Source organism: Sphaerodactylus townsendi, linkage group LG06, assembly GCF_021028975.2.
Source record: "Sphaerodactylus townsendi isolate TG3544 linkage group LG06, MPM_Stown_v2.3, whole genome shotgun sequence".
NCBI lineage: Eukaryota > Metazoa > Chordata > Lepidosauria > Squamata > Sphaerodactylidae > Sphaerodactylus > Sphaerodactylus townsendi.
In genome coordinates, this window is record NC_059430.1 from 75,392,321 (window position 1) to 75,411,424 (window position 19,104).

The 19,104-nt window shown below is 46.7% G+C and overlaps 1 protein-coding gene and 1 long non-coding RNA gene across 2 annotated transcripts in view; one reads left to right on the forward strand and one right to left on the reverse strand.

Annotated features, from left to right (window-relative positions):
• LOC125435598 (V-type proton ATPase subunit S1-like) overlaps positions 1-19,104 on the reverse strand; it is a 54,347-nt gene that overhangs the window by 1,786 nt on the left and 33,457 nt on the right. Inside the window, exons 8-9 of the mRNA XM_048501819.1 lie at positions 17,909-17,962; positions 3,018-3,252 (exon numbers count right to left, since the gene is read on the reverse strand). Of these exons, the coding sequence (XP_048357776.1) occupies positions 3,018-3,252; positions 17,909-17,962 (289 nt within the window). The remainder of the gene's footprint in view (positions 1-3,017; positions 3,253-17,908; positions 17,963-19,104) is intronic.
• Positions 3,587-18,540, forward strand: LOC125435599. The gene is made up of 2 exons (XR_007244893.1): positions 3,587-3,977; positions 15,774-18,540. It is a non-coding gene; the product is annotated as an uncharacterized LOC125435599 (long non-coding RNA).

Consider the following 19,104-nt stretch of genomic DNA (forward strand, 5'->3'; position numbering starts at 1 on the left):
CTTTCATTACATCACTTGAAAATGTATGGAGATAAAGTTCTTGAATTAGAACTGATTAATTTATAACATAGATGTCTTGGTGAAAGAGTTATCATTAAGATCTAAATTGCTGTCACATTTAGAATCATCAAGGACACACACCCTATCTTTAAGAGAAGATTGCTTTAGAAGGTTTCTAAAATCCCACAATGGAATTTGTTGCTGATTTTGACATTCTTACAGTGTGCAAGTACACATACATTATGTTCCCACTAATTACATCCAAAGTATTAATTGCCACAGCAGTTAATGTGAAAAAAATAATGTGGATTATGTAAATAGTTCAGCTTTACAGTTAGAACTGTCATCTCCTGAAAGTAAAAATTCTCATATCTAGGTAGAGCTCTAGGTTAAAATGCAGAGTGGTCAAGGGGTGGTACCCAGGAAAGTGAACGGTCAGAGCCTACTATGGTCCAGAAGTAAAAGGGCAGAGCCCATCAGTTGATGGATGAAGTCCATTAGCAAAAGAATGGAACCTACCAAAAACATTTGAGTGATCTAAGATGCAACATTATTGCTCAAATTGCCACATACATCTATATGTGATAACAGGACAATAATTTTCCTATTTTACAGATGTGGAACACTGAGACAGAGTTTCTAGTCTGAAGGGTCATCAATGACTTGTAGCAAAGAACTTAATAGCCATGTAGAGTAAATAAATTTGGAATGCAAGGCGCTCTTAAAACCCACAAATCAAGTGCATTCACAGCCAAGAACTTTGAAAGCAAATTACTCTAGAAAGTGATCTGTCATGTTTTGCCAATATGCAACCATCAAGAATGTAAAAAAATATTTACCCATTGCTCAGTTCTCTTGTACAGGAATACAATCTTCCACAGACAAGAAAGTCTCATACACATATACGCTCACAAATCCTGTCACCCATCCCAGCTCCTGCTGTGCTGGCTACTAGTTGCCAGTGGGCTGCCTCAGGTATCTTGTGCAGGAAGCTGGGAGCTTCACTGGCAAGTCAGAAAAAGTACCACGCCAACCAAAATGGGAAACACGATGGACAGCAGTGGCAAGTGTTCACCATAGTTGTTTTGCACATTGGACATTGTCACCATCTACTTTCTCCACCACTGCTGGGGACACTGAGAAAATGAGGCACCCAAGCAGGATCTTGTCTCCACACATGATACAGAAGGAGGGAGGTCAAGAACAAGTCTGGAATATGGAAGAAATGGGGCTTTTTTCTAACTGCCAGGGTCACTCATACCTTCTAGGCCTTCTCTTTCTAATTCTGTACCCATTCTGTGCACACATGCCCCTCCAATTAAAAAACCTACTCTAATTTTTTTTAAATTAAAAACAAACAAAAATGTTTAAATCTTTAAAAATAGCTGGAAAACTGGTAGGGGACTAAAAAATCTGCTCTGATTTTCCTGACTCAGCAACCTCCAGTGGTTTTCTAGTCATTCAGTATCCTTAGTTCCTGTGTTTCAACACTTAGCCAGGTTTATGGAAAAAAAATCAGGTTGGAGGGAAGGAGTCTTTTATTTGTAGGTACACTTGCTGGGGCATTTTGTTATTTAGTTCCTCTTTAGGCATCAGGCAAGAGTTGCAAAGGGAGTCATGCACTACCATCTGAATGACTGACCGAGGAAAGATGATGCAAAATGCCATTTTGATTTCCCACAGAGTACTGAATGCCTATTCAATAATACATTGTGTTGTGCTTGAAGCATGTCATAAGCATTCTGTCTGAAGAGGACAAAAGAAGGTGAAGGACTGAGGGAACTGAAGAAAGGAAAACTTGCAGTTTCAGGGTGCAACACAATTGCTCTTTCAACCTTCTTTCCTCCCCCTCTAAAAGATAAAAATCAAACTCAGAATAGAGATTCAGTTGTCTTAAAATGTCTTGTCTAGTTTGGCATTGTAATTTACCACTCTGTTGTAATCTTCCTGATGTTTTGCCATTGCTATGTGTAGGTTGTTGAACTCCAGCAGAGAAATAAAAATGTGGTTTCCTGAAGTTTCTTGATGATGAGGTTTATAAATACATATGAACTAGTATTCTCTCTTTGTCTCTGTCTCTCTCACACAATATTTTTTCAAGGTCCTTTGACAAAAGACTGTAGTTTTCCAGTATAGCCTGTATCTGGCCCATTGTATTTTGAAAAGTTAACTGATTTTTTGAAAAACTGCATTGTGTACGCTGAGTGGATTTTTCCAATTGTTTGCCCCATATAAAAATATGATGTGAAAGACCTTTTGCAGATAGTTGGATATACCAAAAAGATAATTCAGTTAACAATTCTTAACATCCTTCGCTCTTGGAAAATAATGTGACAGGGTAACACATTTCTCCTACTTGAGAGAGGTAGCAGAGAGATGGTTTTAAGACTGCATTTGAGTAGTTTATAAGCAGTCCTACATTATGCTTTTAAATTTTGGTATTTATGGATTTTATGTATCTACATTGTAAGCTGTGTTGAACTCTGTACAGAAGAAGGTGACTAATAATGTTTTAACTAAATACTACTACTACTACTACTACTACTACTACTACTACTACTACTACTACTACTAATAATAATAATAATAAGGCAGCCCTGCTGAGACCCACACGAATACTATGCCGATACATTACAACTTCCTAGGCCTCTGGGTGAGGCTCGAATTGTACTGAAGGCCAACAACCAGCTAAAGATCTGGCAGCTGTGAAATTTACCGTAGTAGTAGTAGTAGTAGTAGTAGTAGTAGTAGTAGTAGTACAACAACAACAACAACAACAACAATAATAATAATAATAAATGCATGGCCCCTATAACCTCTACTCTTCGACTTCCCATTTTTTTCATATCTCCCTGGGGCAATGGATTAGGGACTGTCATTGGGAGAATAGCTTTCTTTTCACTTTCTCTTACGGCTGAAGGAAAGGCAAAGGTGATATTGTATAGATGCCTTTCAGAAACTTTGACTATCAGTAATAGCTTTTAAAATTGATTCTAAAATGGGCAATGTGTACTCACTTGGAAATCAGAAATGACAACGTCCCAGGTTTTCTCTTTATCATCCAGTGGAATTAGACGTGCGCCATACTGGCTTCTTGTTCCCACCAGCTGGCAATGAAATGAATACTCCACAGGACTAGAGATGATGGAGACTCTAAATTTAGCAGTAGTCCCATTTTGTACAATTTCAACAGAATCTAAAGTGAACCAGTTTCGAGCAGAGCCTTCATAGAACTTGTTGGTCATCACAAACCTAGAGAGAAAAGAATTACAGAAGACACTGATTAAAACTACAGAGAAAAATAATAAAAGATAACAGATGTCAGATACATGGATTCATTTAGATCTGGGGTCCCCAAACTAAGGCCCGCGGGCCAGATCAGGCCCCCTGAAGAAATTTATCCGGCCCGCGGGGCATGGCAGCGCCGGCTCCATCCATGTGCAGTGGGGGCTTCCCCAACAGCCGCTTGTGTGGGGCGCGGATCTGGCGGCGGGGCGGGGCGGGGCGGCTGAGGCCTCCTCGCATTCCAGTTCACGCAACGCTTCCTCCCCCCTCCCCTTCTACAGAGCATGCTCCAGCCCACCAATTAAACCCGCGCGCCCGCAGCAGCCTGGCCCTCCTCTGTCTCACCGCTGCCTCAGATCCGTTTGCCGTTCGCATTCCAGGCAGGAGACGCTTCCTTCCTCCTCCCCCCACCCACAGCGCATGCTCCAGCCCGCCAACAGAACCCGCACGCTTGCAGCAGTCTGCCTCGCGGCCGCCTCAAGTCCATTTGCCGTCAAATCCATTTGCCGCTCGCCCCCCCCCCCCCCTTCCACAGCATACCGCCTGGCCCTCTGCGCAGCCTGCACTAGCCAGCTCTTCTTGAGAAGACACGAGGCCCTCCACCTCTCCCAGGACGCCTCCACACCCTGCTTTGAATTAAGGAAGCGAGAGGGATAAATTTGCACCCTGCCTTTTCCTTCTCTCTTTTGGAGGTGAGTTTGACTCGGCCCTCCCAGTGTATTCTCCTTCTCAGGGGGCAGGCAGTGAGCGATGGAGGCGGGGGTGGGGGAATCTGGCTGGGCAGGACTCGGTCCTGGTCCAGGAGGGCTGCTGCAGCAGAGGGCATGGGGCAGGCGGGACTCGGGGCAAACTCACTGGGGAAGTTCTCTGGCACAAGGGGCTCGCCCGCCCCACCACCACCATGAAGGATTGGGGGAGCGGAGAGGGCAACCCCTCTTCAGTCGGCGGGGAGGGAAGCGAAGTGGGTGTGGATTTCCTGTCCCTGGATGCCCAGGACGGCCCTGAGGCTTGGGGTGGGGGAATGAGAACAAACATGCTTTTGAGAGGACGGGTGACTGTTGAGCCCCCACTCCCGGGCAGGCTTTCTATCTTTCTTCAGGCTGGGGCTACAGATGTTGCGCTCCCCCAAACACACAGTCACTCATGACTGCTTGAGTGAACAGGGCACCAAATCTACCTGGATTCCCCAGCCCCGTGGCGCTTCCCGAGAAGTGGCAGGGTCCAGGGGCGTAGCTAGGGAAAATGTAGTCCGGGACAAAATCTGAGTTTTGCGCGCCCCCCCCCCCCCCCAATATGGGCAGCTGCTCTCCACCACTACTACCAGTGAATGATTTTTTTGCACCAGGTCATCTCAAAGTCACCATCACATTATAGAACATGTTTTTGGCGTGCTTGGTGGCTGGCAGGACCTTCTGCAAGGATTTTTCTCCTGTAAAAGAGCTGGAGACTTTCTTGCAGGCTCTTTTACAAGAGGAAAATCCTTGCAGAAGGCCCTGCTGGCCATGGAGCGCGCCAAACACCCCCAGAGCAGCCAGGGGAGGAAGAGAGTCGCCCAGGCCACCCCCTGCCCTCCCAAACAGCGGGTCGCCACCCCCCACCCTCGGATCAAGACCTGGCTGGGGCTGCCCTCGGCTGCTCTGGGGGTGTTTTTGGTGCGCTCCAGGGCCGGCAGGGGCTTCTGCAAGGATTTTTCTCCTGTACAAGAGCTTGCAAGAAAGTCTCCAGCTCTCTTACACGAGGAAAATCCTTGCAGAAGGCCCTGCTGGCCATGGAGTGCGCCAAACACCCCCAGAGCAGCCGAGGGGAGGAAGAGAGTCGCCCAGGCCACCCCCTGCCCTCCCAAACAGCGGGTCGCCGCCCCCCCCCTTCGGATCAAGACCTGGTCGCCGCCGCCCCCCACGTGACCTGGCAGGAGCCCGCCCGGGGCGGGCCGCCCCGGATGTCCCTGTTGGAGCTACGCCAGTGGCAGGGTCTTGCCATCTGCTTCTGCAGGGCTCGCGCGAGAGGGTTTCCCGTTGGGTTGTTGTGCTTGCAGTCGCTCGTCTGCCTTCAGGCCCCCCACAACCTGTGAATAGGGCCACCCACCTCTGCTCAGTGCCCCTGCCAACAAGGCCAGCTGAAAGCAAGCAGGGCGACCCCCACCCTGCAGGACTGGCTGGTAGGCGGAGAACAGGTCTCCGTGGCTTGACTGTCGGGTCTGCTGGAGGGAAAATAGAGTCCTGGAGATACCCCCGGACTTCAGAGTCTGCCAGATTGGTTCCCTTGGGCTCTTTTCTTTCCAACCAGCCTATGCAACAAGGCAATGCCCACAGGTCTGCTCTTTTTCTGTGACTGGAGTTGCTGCTTTCTAAACATTGCTGATCACAGGCAGGAGGCATATTTGTGGATACTACCTCTATGTAAGAGTTGCCAACCTCGAGGGGAGGCCTGGAGATGTCCCAGAATTGCAGCTGACCTCCAGGTGACAGAGATCAATTCCTAGAGAAAATGACTACTTTGGATGGTGGGCTCCCCACTCCAAACCCTGCCTTTCTCAGACTGCACCGCAAAATCTCCATGAATTTCCTGACCCAGAGTTGGAAACCTTACATGTGGCAATGCCTGCTCCGCCCTTCCCTCTTGGCTACTCCATGTGTTGCTCTCTTTAGTTTAATATATTGCATTTGTTCCCGTTTTGTTTTTTTACTTCAAAATAAAATATGTGCAGTGTGCATAGGAATTTGTTCATAGTTTTTTTTAAGTCCGGCCCTCCAGCAGTCTGAGGGACAGTGAACTGGCCCCCTGTTTAAAAAGTTTGGGGACCCCTGATTTAGATAAAGCTAAACACATTCAGTTTAGGAGTACTATAGAGACCCCCCACCCCCAAGATGTTTTCTGCATGCTACAGTGCTGAAAAATGCAAACATGGAATCTCTTTGCTTAATCCCCCCTTCCACCATACAGCACAGAGGCTAGAAAACTTTCTGAGTTTGAACCTTCTGCTGAAGGCTAAAGGCTTAAGAAGAAGGAGGCATGTAGATTTTGTTTCCTTTGGGAATGAAAAGAGGGGATTTGCCTTGGGGAGGGTGGATTCATGTGCAAAAAGATGGATTTATGAACTGAAGAAGATAGATGTATGCAAGAGAGCTGTGCTAAATGAACTGGAATGATGCAAATTTCCAGATCTACAAAATCTGTAACATATGTTCATCTTTTCTATTCCTTTGGGTCTTACCCATCATTTCTGCTTCTTTCCTATTATTTCTTGCTTTGCTTCATCCTATGTTCATCTATTGCTTACAAAACATTTCTGTAGGATAGATCCCGCAGACTATTTCTAGAAATGGAATAAGGGGATTTTCTGCAATTTTCTCTGCTGCATACTTCTGATTGCCTCTCATGCTGTTCCAGGCAATCTCCATGCTCCCTAGGAGCAGAGGCATATCTAGGGAAAATGGAGCCCGGGACAAAATCTGAGTTTTCTGCCCCACCCTCACCCTCACCCCAGCTTCATTTTATTATTATTATTATACACATTACAGCACAGCACAAGTGTCTGGAATTCATCTCTGAATATCGAGTCCTTCCCAAGGACCTAGGATATTAGAGGTATTTGCGTAGAATATGTGCAGTTCCTAGAAGTGCTGCTTTCTGCAGCATGTGGACTGATGTTCTGTCTAAGTTTAGGCTTTCCAGATGTTTTTCAAGATTTCTTGGGATTCCTCCTAGAGCACCGACTACTAGTGGGATTACTGTTGTTCTTTTTTGCCACAGTTGTTCGACTTCAATTTGTAGGTCCTTGTATTTTGTGATCTTTTCCAGCTCCTTGTCCTCTACCCTGCTGTCAACTGGCACAGCAACATCTATGATCCAAACATGTTTTTTCTCTACCACTGTTATGTCTGGGGTGTTGTGTGCCAGGTGTCTGTCTGTCTGTATTCTAAAGTCCCAGAGTATTTTTGCTTCTTCATTTTCTGTGATCTTCTCTGGCTTGTGCTTTCATTACCAGGTCTTGCTACAGGGCAGGCCGTACTTTTGCAAAGGTTCCAGTGCACCATTGCTGCTAGCCTATTGTGACGTTCGAGATAGTCAGTTTGGGCTATTTTCTTACGATAGCAGATGATGTGCTCCACGGTTTCATCACGCTCTTTGCAGAGACGGCACTTTGGGTCATTGTGGGACTTTTCAATTCGTGTCTTTATTGCATTTGTCCCTAATGCTTGCTCCTGGGCAGCAAAAATCAGGCCTTCAGTTTCCTTCTTTAGAGGAACTGTCCCCTTCTGAGCCACTCCCATGTTTTCTTGCTGTCAGCCTTCCCTTCAATGTTCTTAAAGTACTGCCCATGGAGTGGCTTGTTTAGCCACTGCTCCTTTCGTGGTTTAAACTGTTGGACTCTATACTCTTTTGATTCTTTAACAGCATCTCAGCCTTGTGGACTTGCTTTCAATGCTGGCTCTTGACTTTCTTGGATGTATTCTGTCAGGCCTCTTTCTCTTCCTCTACTGATTGCTTGATGTGGAGCAGCCCTCTTCCTCCTTCTGACCTTGCTAGGTAGGAGTCTGTCTACATCACTTCTTGGATGCAGTGCTTTCGATTGATGGTCATAATTTTCCTTGTTTTCTGTCCAGGATGTCCAATTGACTTGTGTCCAGTTAATTATGCCAGCAGTGTAGCATCACTACCATTCCTTAAGTATTAATTGCCTTTATTGTATTTCCTCCATTTAACTTTGATTTCAAAATTTTTCTTACCCTTCTAAGATATTCCTTCCTAATTGCGCCTTTGACTTCTGCATGCTTGATGTTCTCTGCTTGCAGTATCCCCAAGTATTTGTAGCTTTCATTCACTGGTAGGCTCTTTATTTCTATGGCATTTGGCATATTCACACCCTGCATGTTGCAAGTTTACCTTTACTGAGTTCAAGTTGCACACTTGACAAGTCCAAAAGCCATTGCGATGTCAGGGCTAAAGACTGTCGCTGTGTTCAGTAGTGGCTCAATCTCTGCTTTTGATTTTCCAGAGGGCTTTGGGTCAGCCGTGTATGGAAGGTGTGGCATTTTTGGTGAGTTTCTTGCTGTCTGATATCCTTGACCTGTTTTCTTCAGAATTATAGAAAGCGGAATCATAGCAATAATGAAGAGTAGTGGGGACAGAGAGTCTCCTTGGAATATTCCCCTTCGGATGTTGACTTTCCCTATTCCTGCTCCATTGATTATTAATTCTGTTTTCCAAGTGTGCATTGCATTCTTGACCAATTTTATTATTATTATTATTATTATTATTATTATTATTATTGTAGATTTCACAGCTGCCAGATCTTTAGCTGGTTGTTGACCTTCATTACAATTCGAGCCTCACCCAGAGGCCTAGGAAGTTGTAATGTATCAGCGTAGTATTTGTGCAGATCCCAGCAGGGAGGGTTAAAAGCACCCCCAGCTTTGCCAGCTCCATATGCAATGTCAGCTTCCATCCTCGGAGGAGCCCCGTCACTGAGCTGCCTTCTCTCTCTCTCAGCTGCTTGCAGCAGTCAAAGTTTATTGCAGAGCAGGGGTTGGCGGGGATGGGTTGGCTGAGGGTGAGAGTCCTGCCAATGCAAGCCATGCAGGGGCCATGTTAATGGAGGCAGCTGAGCAAGAGTGGCATTGCAAAGGCAAAAAACAGAATGGGAGGATGGTCGAGGGCTAGCAGTGCATGGCAGCTCAGCCTCACTGCTCACTCACTGCCCGGTGGGCTGGAGAATGGGACAATGAGAGACAAACACAACCTGAGCCAGAGCAGCAGGCTCCGACTTGCCTCAACCTGGTGCGCTCACACTTCAAAACAGCTGAGAGGCAAGCAGTGGCGAAGCGCCAATGGGGACATCCCGAGGCTTGTCCCGACGGCCTTCACCAAGTCGATGGGGCAAAACGCCTTACCCCTCTCCCTCCCTCCCCGGCAGCTCAGCTTACGCGGCCACAGCATCCTCGCCCGGCGGGCAGACAGACTTGCAGCAGTAATGGATCCTATCAATGTGAACATCCTAAACAAAAGGAGGGGGCCTGAGGAGGAGCTCTCTGCCCCCTCCCTTCGCAGAGAGACTCTGCAGCCAGCCAGCCAGCCAGCCAGCCAGGCGAGCCGTGTGCAAACGACCCCCGGCAACTGTGACTGGGGGCGGGGTCAGGAGCCTGGAGGGCACTCAATCAGATGCAGCAGAGCCAGGCAGGGGGCGGGGTAACAAAGGGCAGGAAGTTGATAGAGGGAAAGCAGAGCAAGAGAGAGGAAGTGACGTACGTTGTAAATAAGGAAGAGAAAAAACGCAGCAGAGGAGAGACTCTGGAGAGAAGCTGCTGCCATGTGCTCTGCAGACTGAAACCTGAGAATGGATCGCCCCTTTACTCACTCAGGATGCTGCTGCATTCCGAGGAAGAAAGAAGAGGGTCTCCCCACCCCTTTCTCTGGCAGCATCTCTAGGATTTCAAGCTTGCTAGCTTCAAGCCTTCAGTTTCAGTGGGTCAGAGGCAGCCAGGGACCCTGCGTCCGCTGAAGTTTGCTCCCCTCCCTCTGGGATGCAAAACAAATCCCCCATTTCTCTTTCCCTCCCTTCTGTCTGCAAAACAGACTTTGGCTGTAGTGAGGGAGGGCAGCTGCGGGGGTGGGGGCAGCAAAACTCAGATTTAGCACCGGCCTCCATTTTCCCTAGCTATGCCCAGCAGGGTTCTTTCACAGAGCAAGGATTTGAGCCTAAGTCTCTAATCCTGGTCTGACACTCTAGCCACTACATCATGCTGGCAGGAAGTCCAGAGAATGTCCTTTCCTCTCTGTTGGTCCTTTCTGAGGTTAAACATGAGTAGCAGTGCCATTTGGGGGAGAGATACTATGGGGGTTCCTTATCTCTTCTGGCAGGGACACAGTCTGATGGATATAGTGACAAACATGTTGGACTAGGACTGGACTAAGATTGGAGTAATCCATTTGATTCATCACTTGGCCACAAAACTCACCTCGGGCCAGTTGTTCAGTGAGAGAGCACCTGCCTGGCATTTAGGACCACCAATCTCAAAGTGGGGCCTGGTCTTCAGACTGCAGAGATCAGTTCCCTGGCAGAAATGGTACAGACTCTATGATATATCATAGAGTATAGGATAAACAAAAATCCTACAGTGACATATTGGCACTGAGCTTCTTCCCCTCCCCAAATTCTCCCAAGGCACCCCCACCAAATCTCCAGGAATTTTGTAAGCCAGAGATGGCAACCCTGTTTGCCTGAATAAGAATGCAGGCTCAGTTCCTGGCACCTCCAATGAAAGAATCTCAGTTAGTAGGCATTGGGACAAGTTCTTTCTTTGTATTGAGCTAGGTGGGCCAATGAGTGAAGGAAAATGTATTGTGAATAGTTCACAGCACAGTCCTGTACAGAGTTACTCCAGTCTCAGCCCATTGATTTCATTCGGCTTCTGCTGAGGTAACTCTGCATAGGATTGCAGTTTATGTCCACTCTCATTATTTATTCATTCATTTAGTGGATGTTTAGCCTGACATTCTTGGTTATATTGCAAAAAAAGCAGAATGATTTGCAAGCATCTGGGGACAAAAAAAAGAAGCATATATCAGGCAGAGAAAGTTTGTTTTACAAGACAGTCAGTTCTGACTGAGGCTGCATAAGATGCTAAAATGCCTGGAGTACTAGTGGGTGTGGCCTCAAGGAGGAGATCTGGGTTCAAATCCCTTCTGCTTGGCCCCAAAGTCCAGAGTGTGACTTCGGGCTAGCCATGGATGTCTCTGCCTCGCCTGCTCTCTAGTTTAAACAACATTAAAAGTAATGCTGCTTCAGGGTGGATTCCCCCCTTCAAAAAATAGCATCACTTTAAATGTTGTTTAAACTAGGCAGCCCTGGGTGTGTTCAGATTTGTGTGTTGGGGCATGTTCTATAATGTGATGGTGACTTTGAGATGACATGGTCCAAAAAATGTTGTTTGGTCGTGGTGTGTGTGGGGGGGAGGGGGGCTCAGTTTTCGCCCCGGGCTCCATTTTCCCTAGCTACATCTCTGGAGGCAAGCACAAGCACCAAAGAAGGGAAAGGGAGTGTGACTGCGTGCAATTCCAGCCTCGGCGGCTCGCAGGGGGCAGGGAAGATGAGTATTGATGGGGTGCTGCAGAGCAATGGAGGTGACTCCAGCAAGGCCTCAGTCTCAGGAGGAGGCTTCATCCTCAGTTTTTCTCTTAAGGCACAGATAGGGGCGGGGGGAAGAGGGGCGGGTGTGTGTGATTTTCTACACGCCCCACGAGATTAAATTGCCTGTGCCTGGGGACATTTGTCCCCATTTGTTCCTCTGGCAGGTACGCCCCTGCCTAGGAGCAACATTTGTGGGGATTTGGGGCTACAGGGAGAAAGAGGAGGCAAATAAAGTGTACCCCAATGATGAAAACCAATTCTGAAAGTTTACTGTGGAATTGGCACAACCTGGCAACCACTGGAAATCTCTCTCTAGGAAACAACATAAATTATATGGCTTTACCATAAAGAGCAGCTGAGACTTACCTTGGTCACCTTTGCTGCCTAAGACCAAGGTAGCGAGACTGGTGGGCTCATTGCCAGGATCCAGCCCTGCGTGGGTGGGGCTGTTCTGCTAACGGAGCAAGCAAGTGATGTGGCTGGAGGAGGCAGGGCTGCAACCTTATGTGCGCAGGCCGGGCCTTTCCCGGGCTTCTTTTCGCCTGGGCTCTGACAGCTTATCTTCCCCACCCCATCTGGCAGCTGCTTCTCAGGCCACATGGACCAGCTAGAAAAGTGGCTGTTAGCTACACATTGTTTTAGGCAATGGAGAGAGCCCATGATTGAGCAGGACAGCAAAAGCAGTTGACTTGTGGCAGCAAGCAGGCAAGAATTGTCTGGTCTGTGCCAATGGCCTTTCAGAGTGTGGCTTCAGGCAGTGCAGGAGTACGGACAATGGGGACAGTGGTCTCTTTTCGGAACTGTGGGCAAGTGATGCCAGGGAAAAGAACAAAGAAGCCCCAGTGGGGGGAATGAGCCCCGATGTAGATAGAGTCAACCTTCCTCCTTCTGCCCATCCATCCTGATGATTGTTGCCATTAGGTTTTAAGTTCTGGGGTCAATGGTACATTGATAAAGCTATGCCCATGGGTTGCTTAGTAGCCTGTGCACCCTTTGAGGTGTTCAGCACCTTCCTCAAGTGGGTGGTAAAAGGGTGCAGGGCCAGCCAGCCCCCATGGTATGCACTGCCTGGTTGATTTCTTTTTTGTGGGCCTGGCAGGGTCTGGCACCTGTCATACCAGACTGGCCACCTTCCAGGCCCTTGCCAAAGAGTTGGGGGTGCCACTGGTGAAGGGAAAATGGTGGCCCCCACCACTCCAGTGGTGTACCTGAGTGTTTTGTTAGATACTATTCAGGGCACCTCATGCCTTCCAGGGGATAAGTTAGATACCCAATTTCTGCTGGTCCCAGACCTCATGGGCAGGAAAAAGTGCACCCTTTGGAAGCTGCAGGCAATTCTTGGGCACCTAAACTTCACCTCCAGGATTGTGGCACCTGGGCACACATTCTGTGCCTGGCTGTCAAGAGCCACAGCTGGAGCCTCCTATCCACACCACTTCATTTGATTGGGAAAAGGCTTAAAGTTGGATTTGGATATTTGGCTGAAATTCTTCAACCATTCCCATTGTGTCTTGCTTTGGCAAATACCACTCACCCTGGGGGTGCCTTCCAGATGCACTACAATGCCTCTGGCAGTCTTGGTCTGTTTTTAAAGGGGCAATTTTTTAAGGGGCAGTGTGTTTTTTAAGGGGGGTGGTGCACACAATGTTGGCCTAGCAGCTGGGAGTGCTTGGGTTTACTGTGAGACCTTACTTTCTTGGAGCTCTTCCCCATCATGGTTGCAGTTTATTTGTGACAGGACCTATTTAAGGACAAGCACATCCTCTTTTGGTGTGACAACCAGGCCATTGTCAGGGTTATTAACCTCCAAACATCTTGCTTAGAGTAGGTCATGCATTTAGTCCGGCGCTTAAAAAAAAATATTTTGTTTTGATTTTCACAATGTATTAACAGAATAGAATTAGAACGTACTATAAACTAGATAAGGACTAAACAGACATCTACCCAAACCTACATTAGTTAATCATTACATAATGCATTAGTCTGGCACTTTGTTCTCATATGCTTGGTTCATAACATCTCTTTCTCAGCTAAGTATATTCCAGGCACTGATAATGGCATTGCGGACACCTTGTCTCACTTTAAGGAAGAGAGCTTCCAGGCCCTGCTTCATGATGCGAGTCTTCATCCTGATGTGTTCCCATCAGACCTGTTGAGCCTTGGCAGGGAGTTCTTCAGTCCCTGGCCCCAGTGATCCAGCAGGCATATGGATGGGCTGTGTCTGCCTTCCTGGTTACCTATGCCCCCTCTGTTCTTCATGGATTTACTCCCTTCAGAGAAGGGATGGTCCTACACAGTCCTGCACACCTGTGAGGTCAGGGCTGGGCTGCTAAGACCTTGTGCATTAATCTAGCTGCCATTTCCTTTAACTGCAAGGCATTGGGTGTAGCTACTCCTTTTGGCAAAGAGGGCTAGTGAAGGATGGAGCTGCTGGACCTCATGCTCCCACAATATCTGTAGGCCAATTACCCCTGTCATGCTTGTGGGCCTCTCCAGTCACTTGTCTGACATCTGCTCCTCCCAGTTTGAGTTAAAGCTGTTCTGGGCAGCCTTTTCCTTGGCCTTCTTTGGGGCCTTTTGCTGCAGCAAATTGGTGTCTGGTTCATGAGATGACCGTAGTGGCAGGGACTTATGCTGGTGGACCTATGGGTAGGAGGTTTCAAGGTACATATCTGGCTCCACCAATCCAAGACCAGCATGTGCGTCAGACCAGGGTGGGCCTCGGGGCTTCCCCCTCTGTGTGGCCCAATCTAGTCACAAACACAGCAGACTAACTTTTCTTCCAGCAGCCAATTTAGGGCCCCTTCTTGATACACTCTGATGGCACATGCCTATTATGATCCCAATCCACCAGCATCCTTTGGACTTATTTGGATCACTTGGGTCTCCCACCATCAGAGTTTGGCCCCCACTCCTTCCGTATCGGGGCTGCTACCACCGCAGCCAACCTGGGTTTGCTCGAGGAACGGATCCACACGATTGGTCACTGGCACTTTCTGGCATACAAGAGATATGTTCACCCCTGGCTTGAAAGCTAATGTTTCTTGTGTTTCAGTCCTTTCAGGTCATCACAGGCCTATCTGGACCAGTGGCTATCTGGGTACTAGTCTCTGAATGAACTTCCCTTGCTGCCAGGCGGTGCAAGCACTGGGGCCAGGGACTGAAGAACTCCCTGCCAAGGCTCAACAGGTCCGATGGGAACACATCAGGGTGAAGACTCGCATCACGGAGCAGGGCCTGGAACCTCTCTTCCTTAAAGTGAGACACAGCATTGTCCACTGGGCGGACAAGTATGCCTCATCTTCTGACTGGAGGAGTGACCTTGGTTCGCCAGTCAAGTGACTGTGTTTTGAATGGGGCAAAGGGGAATGCACTAGGATGCCTTGCTGTCAACATTGGATGGGATGGACAGCCTCATGCCTTGATCATTCATCTGGGAAAGAATGATCTGCCTGCGGTAAAGAGCATGTTGGCTCTTGCATGGTGTTGGACTTGGAGTATCTGACTCACTGGCTGCCAGGAATGGCCATTTTCTGGTCACAGCTAATGGAGTGTCAGGTGTGGCACAGGACATTGGCCCCTGAAAGATTAGACCTGGCCAGGTGTAGGGCAGGTGCAGGATTTGTAAGGTCATGACATGTTTTGTGGAATCGCAGGGGGGAAGGTGCATCATGCACCCTGACATCTCATTTCGCATGCCAGATCTGTATTGGAATGACAGCAACCATATCAGAATGAGGAATGACCTATGGCTGCACAGCATTAGATCTGTGCTGTGTGATTGGCTATTGGCTTAGGAAGCCTTGGTAGAGGCAAGGGGAGGCCCTTGCTCTTTGGCAGGTTGTACTTGGGGATTGATCTGTTCAGGGAAGAAGGAGCCTGTGTGTTGGCCCTCCCCATTTGTAGATGCCATCATAAGAGGCCTGGGGGGTGTAGTGAGCCTGTGGACTGCATGTCCAGGTGGGGGCTGCTAGTGCTTGCACCACCTGGCAGCAAGGGAAGTTCATTCAGAGACTAGTACCCAGATGGCTTCCACTATCTTGCTGCTCTGGGTGTTTTCCTCCAGCATTGGGCTTGGGGGAAGGAGCGGGCGGGGGGGGGGGGGGGGCAGGCAGACTGCCCAGTGTTCACTGGGGGATAGCAAGCCATGTTGCCCAGTGCCGGATCCATCTCCTATGCTGCACCTTTGCTTCCTCAGCCAGCATACTTATAAACAGGCTGTGGCCAAATTTTATTCCACAAATTGGTTGTCTATGTCTTACTGTTCCACACCCTCAACCTCCTTCTGCCCTCTTCAGGTGTCAAAGCTTCCTACAATTCTTAGAGAGGACTAATATAACTTCTGTTTTTTCCCCAGATCATATATCATGCTGTAGAATCATTTTTGCCACCACCACAAGAGTTGCTGGTAGGAGGTATTCCACCATAGTGGCAACTCTATGTGGAATCCCCAACAATGGTAAAATGCATGGATTTTTGGTTTGCTTGCAGCGCAAAATGCATTTACATGGCAATTTATATTGAACAAGTTTCCTTGTCCCTGAGCAACATGTTTTTTAAAATTTCCTAAATAATTATGACTTTGTCATTGTGTTGATCTCTCATATACTGTTTTAATGGAAGCTTGCACTGCTACATTGTAACATTTTGATGTGTTTTGCAAGCCATTCATGGCCCTGTTACTAGCACACTGAACTATAGTGCAAGAAGATTTAAGCTTTTTAATGTGAATATTGTATTTACCTCTGCTCACAAAGGTATTTTATTACTTGTTAGAATTCTTTTCACATAATTCCATTTTGAACTCAGTAGGTAGTTAAGTAGTGTTAGGTAGGGATAAAGACCTAGGGTACATAGTGATAATTTCAGGCAAATTATAGGCAAAGCATTTTAAGGGCAAACTCTGTCCTCCTGTAGTTATACTCTACATCACCTGACCATCCAGCCTGCATTCACAGACTATCCCTGTTTCTGGATATCCACAATCACAGCAACAGGCAGAGTGATATTTAGGCTGATAGCAACACAAAATGTACTCAGAAGTTATCATACTTGTTTCCTAAAATGATCTGTGGACCTACATGCTTAAAGCCAGGAAGAAAAAGAGATGATTTGTCTGTCTCCCTCTATCACTGCATTCTACTTATGGGTGAAGACTTTGTTTGGCACTCCACTATTATTAGCCTTTCTCCCTGTTTGTATGTCTATGTGGTCGTAGGCAACTTCGCAGAGTGGTGCTAAACCAGAGCCTGGTTCGTAGATCACTTGATGGGTGTCAGAATCTTTTCATGGTTTGGATGTGTGAATGCCCTACCACAGATAAAATGCCACCAATGTATTTTTGAAACTTTTCAGTGAGGTGCTCCTTTAAGGTGGCAGAGATCAGACATACAATTTTTCCCTGCAACTTCTGACTTCAGTGCTATTAAGACAGGAACCAAAACTGTAAACACTAACTTCTCTACCTGATGTATCTGGCCTAGTCTCATTTCATCTCAATCAGAATGCCTGTAAAGGAGGGAAGTTTGCACAGTTGAGACTCATCAGGTAATGAAAATCATGTACTTGTCATGTACTTGTCAAACATCAGACATGTAATAGCAATGGAAGTATCATCCTTCATAACTTGGGGAGTAGATTTTCATTGGCAAATATGAAACTGGACCATTTTTAAATGATCTGGCATACAGCCTTTTTCAGACATTACATTTGATGTATCCAACTAACTATTCAAGGGTGCACAAGCTACTCATGATCATCCTGAAACTTGCAGTCACCATATTGTCAGAAATGGGCCTGAAAACAGTTTTAAGTTTTTTTGATGTTTTCAGACAAAATGGTGACCACATAGATCAGAAGGATTGCAGGTAAAGCATACTTCTAAATATAACATCTGAAAAAAGGTTATCTCCTCTGCAACCTTCCTTTGTTTTCAGAAACAATAGAAAGATACTAACTTAGATATCAAAGGGAATAGGGGGAAAAGGAAATGAAAACCTAGCAAAAGGCATGTTTGTATTAATATAAGAATTTTGCTCTGCAAATAAAGGCAGTCTAGAGACTCTGAGCTATAGTCCAACAGATTTACATTAAATATTTGGTATGTGCACTCTGCTGTTAATTAAATCTTTAATTTTGTTTTTTCTAAATGAACTCTTGCTGCTTTTTAATTGGTCCCCTCTTTGAAAAAGTCTCTAAAAGGAAAAAAGAAAAGAGAGGATGCAATAAGAGAATTTATATTCCAACTAGATGTAGTTATTTTGTTATGCTGATATACATGTGGGAGGGAAGGAAGCCTGGCATAGCCCAATCTTGTCAGAATTTGGAAGCTAAGCTGGGTCAGTGAAGAGAAGGGAGCACACCAAGGAAGACTCTATAAGCATGGATAGATAATAAGTGAGGGAGGGAACACTAAAGGAAAACAATGGCCACAAATCAGAAACAACTCAAGGAATACAAGGGTAGAATACTATATGTAATGTATATAAATACCTGATTTCCAGGCTGTTGATCCCAGGCCCTAGGTTCGTGTATTGTAATGACAATCTAACAGTTGCAGAGAGGCAAAAATGAAAAAAAATGTTGTACCATTTTCAAATGAAAGCTTTCCCATTCAGTAGAGATTGAATTATCTAATTGAGTAGGTAAATACAATAAACAGACACAGTGAAAAAACAGTAAATGAGCAAATATGTTGAAACCATGTTTAAGACAATACTATCATCCACTCGGAAAACAAAAGAGAAAAATATTTCCTGGGGAGACCTTGATCTATGAAGATGTTTATTGCTCATTTCAGTCATAACACTGGATTTCCTGAAAAGAGATCTTACCATAGAAAGTATTATGATAGCAATGGTGTTCGGTAGTGGGGAAAAGAAAGAGGCATAAGGAAAATGAAAGTGTTGCAGAGAAAGTGGAAATATGAAAAGCAGACATCTGCATGCACCAAAGTCATGTATAAATATTCCCTTTGAAATGAACAAAGAAAAAAAGACAAATGACAGAGCCAGGATGCACTTCACACAAGGCTGGTCATAAATTGAACAACTACAAGCTTTATGCAGTTATCATGGAAGTCCTGAATTTGAAATTTATAGAGAAATAAAAGACTTTGAACGTGGGTCATAAGATGCCTTTGATTCTTCTGCAAGAACTGTTCAGGGAGGATTGAACTAAGTGTCAGACTTATACTGAGTTCAATTAACTCTGCTTTCTCTATTTAGACTGGTGAAAATTCTCCAGAAATCCTCTAACTATTCTTTAAATCCACTAAAATTCTCCAGAAATCCTCTAATTCTCCAGAAATCCTCTTACGCCAAGCAGTGACATAGGTATAGATTTTTTATGTGCTGGGTTTGGGGGCGAGGCCATGCCCCCAAACCCATGCCCCCAAACCCTTGGGGGTGTGGCCACACCTCCCCAAGCCCCGCCCCTGGCCTCAGTCTTAAAAAGCAGCTCTCCGAGGCCAGGGACAGCAGACTCCCCCATCCCCCGCCCCCTGTCTCTTGCTCCCCCTGCCCCTACCCCCACCAGCTGGGCTCCTAGCCAGCAGTCCCTCCGGGCAGAGGCGTAGCTAGGGAAAATTGAGTCCAGTGCAAAATCTGCTGCCCCCCTGCCCAAACATATACACACTGGTCTTCACTTTCACAGTGCATGCTCAGCAGCTGCATCCTCGTTCCGTAAAA